General features: G+C 45.1%; 1 protein-coding gene across 4 annotated transcripts in view; it reads right to left on the bottom strand.

Annotated features, from left to right (window-relative positions):
• The window catches only part of CACNA1B (calcium voltage-gated channel subunit alpha1 B), a 644,201-nt gene that overhangs the window by 365,852 nt on the left and 265,239 nt on the right, over window positions 1-13,110 (bottom strand). For all 4 annotated transcript variants that reach the window (XM_019510484.1, XM_019510481.1, XM_019510482.1 and 1 more), the window contains 2 exons: window positions 9,422-9,513; window positions 5,976-6,128 (listed from right to left, as the gene is read on the bottom strand). In XM_019510484.1, the coding sequence (XP_019366029.1) occupies window positions 5,976-6,128; window positions 9,422-9,513 (245 nt within the window). The remainder of the gene's footprint in view (window positions 1-5,975; window positions 6,129-9,421; window positions 9,514-13,110) is intronic.

The raw sequence follows: 13,110 nt of genomic DNA, 5'->3' as shown, positions 1-13,110 counted from the left end.
TGGGGGGCAGCAGGGATCACTCCCCACCGGCAGGAACAGTGAGTGTGGGGTTTTCTTGGGGGGGTCTTAAAGGGCTGGAGCTGGCCCCAGCAGGGCACCCATGGGGGGGCTGGGGGGCTCATCCAGATCCCTCAATGCAGCATGGGGCAGCAGGGATCCCCCCTGCCCAGCAGCACCCAGCGAGTCGGGGCTTTTTTTTCCAAAGACCCAGATGCTGGGGCGGGCAGGGCAGCCATTGCCGGGCTGGGGGAGATGGGCCTGGCTGATTCGGGATTCAGATTCGGCAGCAGCCAAATCTCCGAATCAGATTCAGCCGAATCGATTCAGGACAGTGATTCGAATCACCGAATCGAATCACTGTCCCCCGAGTCAGCAGAATCCAAAGCAAATACTAGCTGCTTCGCACAGGCCTAGTAATAATAACGCCTAGAAAGAATCATGCAGGGAAAAATAAGACTGTCAGCCTGACTCTGTGATACTGTACAATAATGTCTGTGTAGCCAGTCTTTTCCCAACCCCTTAGCATACACTATATTTCTTAGGTTCCTGTATGGGTTGCTATGGCTTCTGTGACTCAGTGAGTCAAGTCCACAAAAATAACACAAAAAAGCCCCTGAGGTCTATACTCCAGGGGTACTTTCAAAGAGTGTGCTTCCTGAGGTCTGGCCTTTTGTTACCAGATAATCCATTCCAAATGCAATACATATGTATTACTAAATGCATTTATTAGCATGTAACCAGGAAACCCGAGAAACAAAGAATCTTTAAGTGCCTGCAGAAAAATAAGGTCAGGTGAAGGAACTGATATTAGCCACTCCACTTGCTGTTTGTTTAATGATACAAATGGAGGTGATAAAATCATGGTTATTACTTGTATTTGAGTAGTACATAGAAGTCCCATTGCAGATCAGGGGCTCTCTGCGTGGCTCTCTGTGCTAGGTGCTTTACAAGCATAATGGGGGCTGCTATGTAACTCAAGCTAGGTACTATTTCTGTAAATGTTAGTCTGGCCATACCACAAATGCTTGTTTCAAGATACAGGTAACCAAAAAAAAGGGTTTGTGGCACGTGCAGACTACTTGCTCACAAACTTACTGGTAACTTGAACTGACAGGCAATCAGTCTACACAAATCTAAAGTGAGACCTCAGGCTGGAAGCTGTCTCCAGTTGCTGCACCCCCTCTGCATTTGCAGGTGAGCCTGGGAAATCCTTCTGCAGGGGATTTCCCTGTGTGGGCCTGCAAGCACAGAGGTGGATCCAATGTGGGAGTTTGAGGGACTCAATTCAGACTGAGCTTTTCCCTGCCCAGTCAGACCCACTCCCTGCAATTGCAGAAGATGGCTCCGCGTGAATGGGGAACCCCAACTTCCCCACTTACGGAGGAGAGGCACCCCACAATTCCCAAGGGTGCCTTTCTATAAGCAGGGAAAGAGGGCAGGTTCTGGGGTCTTGAGTGGCCCCAAAGTACATGCCCAGGGTAGAGAGAGTGTGCAAGTAACTCAAGCTACTTGTACTGTTTGGCCACAGCTATAACAGACAATGGCCATAATAAAGCAGCAGAATCTATTACCATCTTTTGTTGTGCCGCTGACTTCCCTTTGATGTGGTATGACAAAGGGTAGCTATGTCTATTTGCTCACCATTTGTGCCACCATAAAAAGGTTTATGGAGACACAAATGAGACATCAGGCAACGTCTGCTTCCACCTTCAGTGATGCAAATCCTGATACAGAATAACTCACTGGTGTTATCCTAGATTTTTTTATTCTGGTGGAGTAGAGAGCAGAACTGGATCAAAATCTCCAGTGCATATTTTTAAAGGAGAGATGTTGCTGCAAGAAAAATTAAGAAATGGCTGCAGTGACTTCCTTTCTCAAAATGGTTTCATTGCACCTGTGCTTAGTAAGTGGGGAAGGGAGGATGAGATGTGTGCAAATGGCTGTGCATAAAAATAATTTTCAGTGTCAGCAAAACATAAAAGCACTGAGGACAGGAGGAGGGGAAAGTAAATCTTATATTCACTGAAAAATGCACACCAAGGCATAGATTTGTCTCATATTTTTGCCTTCTTTTTCATCAAAACAAGAAGCAGCTTCTGCAAGTGCAGAAGAGCCTCCAGTGCCAAATTTAGAAGTCCCTTCACAAACTTTCACCATATATTTGGGAAGGTGAAGGAGAAGAGAAAAAACAAACCCCTGCCCCCTCGTTATTGCTTTTAATGATTGCTCTCCTCTCTACAGCCAGATTATTAATACTGTGGGAACTTTAGCCAGGACACTTCCATTCAGATCCCGCCAGCCTCACCTGGAACACCTTCCTGAATCACCGCTATTCAACTCTCGGCTCCTATAAGAATCCCAAGACATAGCAGCATTTTGGAGATTCAAAACAAAGCCAATCCTGAATCTCCTTCCTTGCCCAGGAACCACAACCCTGCTGCCATTTGGAGGGAAGTATCTCCTTGAAGGGGTTCATATTTCTACAGTGAAGTCAATGCATTGAACAAATGGACTTGGACTTGTTAATGCACCTCTTTTGAGATTATGGGTACTTAGGTTTAAAAGGCTAGGTTGATTAGATTAGCAGGATGCTTTGCTTTCCCTCACACAAGGGATTCCAGATCCAGGAAACCTCGCCCACTGCCTTTTCAGAAATACCATGACTCTGTTTCTTAGTGGAGGGAGAGAGTGGAGGAGGGAGGAGAGGAAACTGGGTGGAAGCAATTTCTATAATTTATCAGAAAATGAATGCATTAACTGCTGAGCAGAAAGCTGGGTGGCTCCCTTTAACAGAGACATCTTCCTATGCCAGTAAGTATGAAGCTTTACGGAGATTATGAGCAACACTCTGGTGCTGTCCTTGCTTCCCTCCAGGAAAATATATGAATAAACTGTGCTGCTTACCCTACAGATCCGTCAGTCATATCACCATCAACTTGGCATATATTGAGATTCCACCAAACACCCCAGGAGGGCTCCAAAGAGCCTCAGTCTTGGCCCATGACCCCATCATGCTAGGAAGACAGAATAGAGTTCCACCGAGTTCAAACAGCCCTCTCCCTTCCTACAAATCCCCTGTCGAAATCCATTTCTTCCAGGCATCCTTTTGCTCTCCTCAGATCTCCACACACTTTCTTAGCTCAACCATTGTGCCGTTTCTTATTTATCATACACACTAATCCCCGAGATAAGAAAACTCTCTCACCCCACATTTGCAAAGCCCTGTATAAACTTAATGTGTTATATTATTGTAGCGTGTTTTTTAAGAGACAGTACAAAGGATACCCCAGAGAATTGATCTGGTTGGACTTTTAATACTATTTGCATAAATGACTGTTAATAATAATCCCTGAAAACACAACATTTGTAGTAGACTGTGTTCTGTGTTAGATTTCAAACTCTGTCATGAGAAGCACTATTCCTAACTCAATGTTTCTACAGCACCCGCTACAACGTGCTTCTACTTTAAATAGAAATATTACAAACAAGAATCCAGTGGAAAGAAAGAACTGCCTACCCTTTTTAATGAAAATCATAGAGAAAAAGCAGCTGTTTTGAAATCGCACTTTGTCTTTAGTTAAGGATCTTTAGGCATTGATACTCTCCATATCTATTTTCTGGGGTTGCAACTCATCTGCAGGCAGACACATGTCAGTTAACACTGCAGTATACAATTTCCAATTTCCTGGTTGCGACATTTCTTTATCCTTATCCGTTATCAGGTCTTTTATTAACACACTGCTAGAACTCTCCCTCTAAACACACCTGCTGTGTTGCTGAGCATACTGTATGTAATAGCACAGCTACCCTGGGGAATTATGGAAGCAGTGCAGCAGCAGGGAGGGTCGGCATGCACATATATTTCCTGGTGTTGGCTGTGAGCATTCCTCCTAGTACGGCGCACACAGCACTGCATACGTTCTACATACTATAGACGCTAATACAGCACCCAACGGGCACTGTCATGTTGCTTTAGAAGAAATGATGCTGTTCAAGACTGCACTTAGGCAATCCCTGCCATATTCCACCAGCCTTTGTTACACTTTTCCCAAACTGCGTGCAATTGCCACTGGCTTTCTTTTGTTAGGCCTCTCCTTTCCCTTTACACATATGATGTGATGGGGCATCTCCTTTCTCTAGCTTACCATATCCTACTCCTCTATTATGGACTGCTTATTCTCCAGTCCCTCTCTTTACTTTTCCTCAGACAGGTGGCTGTTACAAAATATCTCTCTGGACCTTCCTCCTCTGTGACTTTGATTTCTCCCTGTTCCTGGTGATTTCAATCATCGCATCAAAATCAGTCACACACAGCTTCTTTTCCGTTCTTCCTTTTCACTATCTCTGGACTGTCTTTCCTACCCACCACCAGGGCCATGCTCTTGGCCTCCTTTTCTTGAAGCATCATCACTGCTCTGATCTCTCCATTTATAAGATCTTTCACTCCTGACTTCCGTTCTCATAATATTTAATCCTGCAGAGACATAACAACCAGGGTATGTGTCCTGGGCAACAGCAGTGGCAGGGGTGGAGGCAGGGGCCAGGCCAGCTATGGCAGTAGCAGTAGCTGAGTTGACAGCAGCAACAGCTGCCATTCAGATGCCCTAAGTGGATGCCCAGAGTTGGTGCTGTGATTACCAGCACCTCATTACAGTAAGGTATAGCCCTCTCTGTTATCCCGGTGGCTTGCCCCAACAACTTTACAGGAATTTCACAAGTAAACAGCTGCTCATCAACATTCAAGCCTCCTTGTGTGGTGACCCAGTAGGGGGTGCTCCTGCACCGAGCCACGCACCTCACTGTGCCCAACCACCTATCAAGCTCCAAGTGCCTCCCTGAGGTGTGTCACATCTGGCTGACCCCCTTCCTGGTGCACACCCGCAAGCCTGCGATCACCACTGCCACCACCCAGGGATTCTGGTTGGTCTTCAGCCCTGTGCCTCCTGGGGTACACAGGCCATGCAGACCTTGAGGGTGCTTGACCCACTGTGAAAACTTGGAGTGCTTCCTTTAGCCTGAAGCACAAAAAGTAGCCTCCCTTAGTCAGCCAGACCAGGGGACATGTAGGCACACACCTCTCCCAGCCAGTTCACCACTCTTGGTACAATGGAGAACTTTATTGATTACAGAGAGTAGGCTTGGGGAAGGGTACAAGATAGCGATGTATCACAGAATAACCTTAGAGCAAACAGTGTGGCTAGGTGGCCTTTGAGCACATCTGCTTTACAGCAAGATGTATCTCTAGATAAGTTTTAGGTAAGTTACTCACAAGTATCATTCAGAGGCTGACTGAGCTTTCCCCTGGAGGCTGGCAGTTAATGGTGTGTCCATGAGTTTCAAGAGAAATCCCCACCTCCCTGCCTGGTCAGGTACTCACATGTTCCCCAATATGCCTCTCCTCCTTCGAGGAAGAAGGGGCTCTTAAATAAACTTTTCTGACCATACCTTCCAGGTCCAATCAAGGCAGATGTTGTTTAAGGCTAACCAACCAATTTAAAAAGCATTACCGGTCAACTCAGAGATTGACATCTCTTGAGCCACTACCCCTCTGCCATGAGGTCACTGCTTAGGACAATAGAGAGCTCTCCCCTCTCGTCAGTCACATAGGCACAGCTGGTTGCTTAGCAACCAGAGTGCTAGACACCTGAGATTTAGGGAGGGGGACAAAGGCTATCCCCAGTGTAAGGAGGAGGCTAGAATAGGATTTCATCACACCTTGAAACAGAATAGTTATTGCACCTAGTAGCCAAGAAGTGGAGTCAACATTTATGACATAAAACTGATGGGCACGAGAACTGAGGGCCTGAGCCTCATTATATCACCCTAGTGCAACTTGGAAGCAAATCCATCCAAGTCAACAAAGTTAGAGTAGAGGCATAAGTAAGGTGAGAATCCATTGCCCAGTACGTATTTATGTACATGTGCATACGAGATTAATAGATAAAACATTGCTGAGCAAGAGAACCTAATCTCACCTGTCTCATTGGAGAAGCATGTTTTATGAAACTTCCCCATGTAGAACTCCAGTCCGATAATGGCGAACATCACAATAGCAAAGAATAGAAGCAGCCCGATCTGAAGCAAGGGCACCATAGCCTTCATGATGGACTTGAGGACAACCTGTAAACCTGTTGAAAAGAGAAAACTGTTGTAGGCATGACTGGAAACAAACCAATGGACATTTTGGAAGGTGGCAGAGTCTGGGCTTTAAAAAAATGTTCAGGACTGATAAAAGTCCTACAATGCCTCTTTCTTCCAAGTCAGTGCTTCTGAACTCCTTCAGACCCAGCAGAGATTTAAAATCTGATCTGGATTCCATTGACTTCAGTAGGAGTGAAATCAATCCTAAAGACTTTTCAGTAGTATACATGAAGTGTGTTGATGGTGCCAGGCCAATCACCAGAGAATGTGCACAAACAGAAAAAGGTATCTCCTACAACCACAACTAATTTGTGACTCTTATTTCCCAGAAAGGCCAAGAATGGAATGCTTCATGGACAGAAGGCTAATCCTCTGACTTCATTGCAGGGCAAGAGTTTGACCCATTGGTGAACTAACATACAGAAGGGCAGCAGTGCCATTATCCATGCTGTACCCAACTTCTGGGTAAACAGCAAACACCCATCTCCAGGGCTGTCAATCTAAGTCTTTTCACCAGCACTGAAATTCAGTTTCAAGTAAAATATGTGAGATAAGAGAAGCTCAAGGGGTAGAGGTCTCAGATAAATTTATGCAGGCATGCATAACAAAAACAATGTCGTGATAACCAAGTGCTTAAAGCCATCTTGGCTATGGGGCCCATTCTGGGAATAAAAGAATGTCATTGTGCCACTCTCTTGTAAAACGTAACTTGGGTCAAGACAAATGAGCACTGGAGAACATTTATCTATTTTGAAAATAAGAGAGAGGGGTGGAGAGAATATTAGGAAAGCATGCAGCACATTTATAAATGACTGAGTCATTTGTATTGAGGGTGGAGGGCATAATCATAAAGCTCTTAGATTCCATAGCAGCATTTAAAATGTCTAGCAGAACTATGTTAGGCTTTTAATCTACAGCGCCACCTCATTATACAATTAGGACACTGACCAAAGTTTGATTCTAGCAGAAAGGATATGCTCTCTGGTTTGAAGATGTTCACAAACTTTTGTTTAAATAAAGCTTGCCAAAAGGCAAATACACATGGAGGAAAATCCAACAGTCTCTTTATACCAGAAATATCATCACAGTGGGAAATTCCACCTCCCCCACGTAATCAGTCTTGAAAAGTGAGCGACACCTTACAATGTTAAATGGAATATGTTGAATTTTGGTTAGAGTATGATGAAATTCACCCTGTGCAAAGGGCAATTTGTAAGGTTTATGTGCCACTTTATTCCCATTAAAGCTTATATTGGACTCACATGGTGCATAACCTTGTGCTGAGTTCTCTACATGGAGATGTCTAATTTGTAGAGGAGGGTGAATTCTCCTGTAGGAAGTGTGCATATTTGTGACCTTGCCTTCCTTAGGTTTATAGGGTGTCATGGTTAATTTACTTATTTTTATTTTTTTTGTGGGTGTTCATGCAAGTTTCATGCAAGTGAAAGCTGCCAGATTCCTGAAGAGTGGACTGTACTGTTTATTAGGGCTGTGCAAAGCTTTGGTTGCTGATTCGATCTGGAGGAGATTAAGCCTGATTCGGCAACTGAACCTCCAAATCCGAATGGAATCGGGAGACCCATGAATCTCTCCGAATTGAATTGGAAGCCTGCAATTCAATTTGGAGAGATTCATCAATTCAGCCATAGACACAGCTTTATATGTTTTTTCTATGTAACTCAAGGTACCAGGCACAGCTCGTGAACACTGAGATGCTAGGGCGGATGGAGTGTCCCACGGGAGCGCAGGGGGTCCCCAGCGCACTTGGCGGTGGACCCAAAAGTAGACCAGAAGCACTTATGGTCCATTTCCGGGTCTGCTGCAGAGCGTTTTGCCACTGACCTACTAGGTGACCTTTGGCAATTCACTTAAGCTCTAAATTTTCCCTCTCGTGCCTTCTCTGTCTTGTTTGTTTAAATTGTGTTTTTCAGACAGGAACGCTGTCAGCACTTAACAGGGCATTCCCTTAGGACTTATTAATTACAAATACATGTTTATAAATAAATGCCATCCTTTCCCAAGCCCAGCTCTGGGCTGCCTTCTGAATGGGAAATGCAGACATAATCCCTGCTTCCTTAAAGGATGCAGCTATCTTGAATATTCAGAGGTGAAAAAACTAATCCCTCATCAGAGCTACAAAATCCCTTGGATGCTGGAGTTCAAGCAGCCATAAATTGCACAGCTGAGACTCCAGGCAGCTGTCTGAGAATAGAAGGGGCTGCACTGCTAATAATGAGTTAATCCAAGTGAACAGCTAAGCTTCATAGAAGAGCATCCCATTTAAAAAGGAAACATACTTTCTTCTCACTGTCTTATGTTGGACAGAAACCACTTTCATTCTACATTTAGACATTTAATCTGCCATTCTGGAGATCTTTTGCTAACCAACAAATAAAGAAAGATTGCTATTTGGTCTCCTGCAAAGTATTGCTTTGCAACCCAATACCAGAACATCTGGGTACTTCAGACTAACACACATGAAATATGGAATTGCTCATGAAAAAAGGTTGATTATGCACTGTCTATCTTTTCATTGTGCCTTCCCTGGGCTTTACTTTAACCTGCTTTTTACTTGCAAGCCTAAACCACGAGATGAGCTAGATTCTTAACTGATGTAAACCATCATAGCTCCATTTGGATCAAACTAAGGATCTCCCTTGGTAAGTCTAGCCCTAAGGAGCCTATAGGTTAAGAAACTTGGCATCTGGAAAATCATTGCTCCTTTGTGAGCAGGTTAAGTTCCAAGGCAAAGAATTGCAGGGGATAACTTCCTACCACCACACATATGAAGTCCCACCCCAAACTGGTAGCACTTGGCACTCTCTTTGGCTCTAACTGGGTATGTCTAGATGAGATGCTAAATGTGCAGTAGCCTAATAATACTGCACAGTGGCACATCACAGCAGAAACAGTGCTAATAGATTACTGTGCAGTATTATTAGGCTACTGTGCAGCAGCATCACTAAAAAGGTGTGTGCCGGTGCTACTGCACAGTAATACCAGTTACTGTCCATTGATTTAGTACATTATTATACAAGTGCTAAACAATGCGCAGTAACTACAGTGCATTAATGAACGTGTAGACATGCCCACCGACAAAAAGACATAAGTCAATAGAGAACGAAGTCCCAAACATGCAGGGCAAGTGCATCCCAGTGACAAGAAGCAGGGGGACGAATACATCGTTCAACAGTGATAGCACCAAATATGCAGTGCTGCAAAAGCCAAGGAGCCAATGTGACAATGAAGATAACATTGTAGTGACATATGTTACACTCACTTGGGATTCCTGACACAAGCTTCAGTGGTCTTAATACTCGGACGGCTCGCAGGGTCCGTAGGTCAAAGTCAGTCCCAGCAGTGGCTAGAATTCTGTTTAAAATAAGGGCGAGGGCGACAGGGAGATGAGGGGGAGAAAAAGAGACAGAAAGAGAGACCGAGTTACAATATGAATAAATGAACAGTTATTACAAATTCAGACTGGTCTCACACTCTATAATTGCCATGCCATTGCATAGGGTGTTCACTGAACACTTTTACAAAGGACACACACTGCACCAGAATCACAGACCCCAACTACTCAAACTAAAGGGGAATCTCCACTATCTGTTTGATATATGGAGCCTATGACACAGAGAAGAGCGATCCTGTTTCCATGCGGTCGAGAACAGTGTGCTCCAAACAGATGCAGAACCATATGTCATTTCCTAGGGAGGTGAGGGTGAAAGGAAGACATACCCCTCTTATCCCTGGGAATTATCTCCTAATAAAGCAAGAGCATGCACTAGTGAGACACTTGTTTAGGTACACCGCAATGCTGAGGAGTAAGGTTCCTGTTATGAATATGTGTACATCTAAGTTCAGACCAAAACATCTTACTTTAGAGCGAGGAAAACAATACATCTCTCTCAGAGAGAATGACTGTGAGCCTTTTCTCAGTAACAACCTGCAATAACTGCAAGAACAAAATGTCTTCCATCTGTGGAGGTAGGCACAATTCTTAGGTAGTAAAAGGTCTCATACACAGGAAAGGCTTCATCTTTTATGACTACTCAGAGTTCAGGGAGAAAAAAATGCCACTGGTACTAAAAAGCATCCTGAATATAACCTTCCCTGAGCAAGGATCCCCTTTGCCCTCAAACTTAGAAACACAATATCCCTACATAGACCCCCTGTAAGCTTGTATCCATTAAGCAACAATAATTACTGCAGCTCTTCCTTTGATGCTTCAAAGTAAGACCTCAGAAAGTTCCCCTTTAACATAAATTAACCGAGTCAACCAGTCACAAAGTGAAAGCCCCTCACTGGCTCCCTATTGATCACTCAATTTAGAGTCAACAATCTCCATTAATTTTGTATGGGTTTGTTCTGAGACCAATTTAACAGGCGAAAATGGAAGGTGCTGAAGAACCAGGCTTGTCAATGAAGTCTGCAAGAACTGATGTTGCAGTGACATAGCCCTTATAAGCCACCCCCCATCCTGCCTGTCCAGCCATCATCTCCATCGCTGTCTGCTTTTAATGCACACGATATTGCAAAAGTCAATAAAACAGAATGCCTTAGCATTATGCAGAGCGGCGGTCTAACTGTGACACAAAGGGAGGCAGGAGCTCCACAAGACATTAGTGACAAGATAGCTGTATATGCTAACATGCTATATTTGGGTACTGGAAAGATGAGTTCAAATCTTGCCTCAAGAAAGATAAACTCAACAATTAAAGAAGGCTTGGCCACAAAGACAGGTGACCAGTGCAACTGCCTATATGCTGAGCTTAATTAAGTTTAAACATGAAAAGGCACTATAAGGGCTCCTATACACACACAGGGAGACTGTTCCGATGCACTGAACAGACTCGATTAATTAATGGTAATTACCGCGCTCCAGCAGACTCCAGCATCACATGTATCAGTGTCCCTGCACTGAAATATGCTGGCTAGGTGCTTTAAACTAAAGCTTGTTCAATGAGCTTGAGTTCAAAGTGCCTTGACACCATTTTTCAGCGTGGGGATGCTGATACACATGATGCTCTGGGCACTTTAATTAGCTAATTAAAGTGCCTCTCCCCCACCTCCTGGAGCACCTCTACAAACACCCTAAGTGTCTCGTTTGACCAAAGCATCGAACCATTCCAAATAAGACGCTTTTTCTAAACTTCCTCATCTGTGATTCTGTTGAGAGAGGCCCATTCTAGTTCATTCCTAGACACTTGCCCACTATGTGACACAGCAAAATTTATACTCAATCTCAAGACCTAAATACGAATAAACAGCAACAAATAGAACAGCAGAGGGTGTTGCAAATCGGCATTAAAATACGTTGGCAAATCCAGGGGTTGTAAAAACATATAGTGGGTGGGCTTTCAGTCAGGGAAAAGCTGGAAAAGAGTGAAGGCCAATATTTTTGGTATGCATGCCACAAATTAGCCCTGCACTCTTCCCAAGTGCCATTCCAATCCCCTTCCTTTACTTGATCTGCTCTTCTTCTGAACTCAGCCCTGTACTCCCTAAGAAAGCTGCTGCTCTGCTTTCTGCTCCCTGTCCTGTGATCCTGCTTGATTTGCTCTGCTTTCTGCTTGGTGCCCTATCTGCCACTGAGCTACCTGTCTCCTCCTCAGTCTGCCATGTGCAGGTCACAGAGGCTGCCTGTTAGGGCTGTGCGAAGCTTTGGGTGGTGAGTCAATTTGGAGGAGATTCGGCTCGATTTGATGGCTGAATCTCCGAATCCAAATCAAATCAGGGGACCAATTTAAATGTCTGAATCAATTCAAAGCTCTCCAAAGCTTCGGAAAAGATTCGGAGAGCTTTGATGATTCAGACATTCCTCGGTGGCTGCAGTAGGGAGCTGCAGCCACTCCGAGCTGGTAAGTAGGCCTGTGCAAGTCAGCAGCGATCCAATCCAGCTTCAGATCCGGCCGCTTCAGATCGCCATGATCCCATCTGGGGCTCCAGACCAGGTTTCTGCCTCGATCCATCCGAAGTGGCTCCAAACCTTCGGAGCCACCTCGGCCATAGGGTATAATGGGGAATCAACCTTTGTTGTTTTTTGTTCAATTTGGATAAACAAAGGGATGGTAGCCCCTGCTAAGAGCATGAAACCTACCAAGTTTCAAGAAGATCAGTGCAGGGGTTTGGGAGGAACTGTACCCCAAAAAGCAGCACATCCCGGTGAGAACTGGGGCTTTTTAAAAAAGTACCAAGCTGGGGTGGGCAGGGGTCCCCCCATGGTCCCCTCTCCCCTGCTTCTAGTATTTACCAGTAGGGCTGTGCGAGGCTTCGGACAGAGCTTCGGATCCAGGGAAGCTTTGGACGCTTCAGGGTCCGAAGCAGCACATCCGGGTGGAAGCGCTGGCCTTGTTAGGCTTTCCGAAGAGCTTCAGAGCCGCCTTGGAGATCTGGCCATAGGGTATAATGGGGAACAATAAAATATCTTTTCTAAGATCTTCCCCAGTATAGAAGTCAGGCTGATGGGCCTATAGTTAGCCGGATCCACTTTCCTCCCTTTCTTGAAGATAGGCACCACATTGGCCTTCTTCCAGTCTTCGGGCACTGCACCAGAGCGCCAGGAGTTCTCAAAGATCTGTGCCAGGGGCAGGGCTATGACGCTCACCAGCTCCTTGACTACCCTGGGGTGCAGATTGTCAGGGCCGGCTGACTTGAAGGTATCCAGCCTCTCAAGGTGTTCCTTCATGAGGTCAGCATTGATAAAGGGCAGGGGATCTCCCTCGCCTGGACCTCCCTGTCCCGCAGCGGGCATGAGTGTCCCACGGGACCGAAGAAAGACTGATGCAAAGTACCCATTTAATAGGTTGGCTTTTTCCTGGGCATCAGTTGTCAGTTATGCTACCTGGTTTGCAGGGGTCTAATGTTGCCCTTGCTTTTCCTCCAGTTCCCCACATATCTGAAAAAGGACTTTTTATTGTCCTTGATACTCAAAGCTAGTTGGAGTTCAGTTGCAGCCTTGGCTTTCCT

The sequence above is a fragment of the Gavialis gangeticus genome, unplaced genomic scaffold, assembly GCF_001723915.1.
Source record: "Gavialis gangeticus isolate Ggan-Ray unplaced genomic scaffold, GavGan_comp1, whole genome shotgun sequence".
In the NCBI taxonomy this organism is placed as follows: domain Eukaryota; kingdom Metazoa; phylum Chordata; order Crocodylia; family Gavialidae; genus Gavialis; species Gavialis gangeticus.
This window is presented reverse-complemented; position numbering and strand designations above follow the sequence as displayed.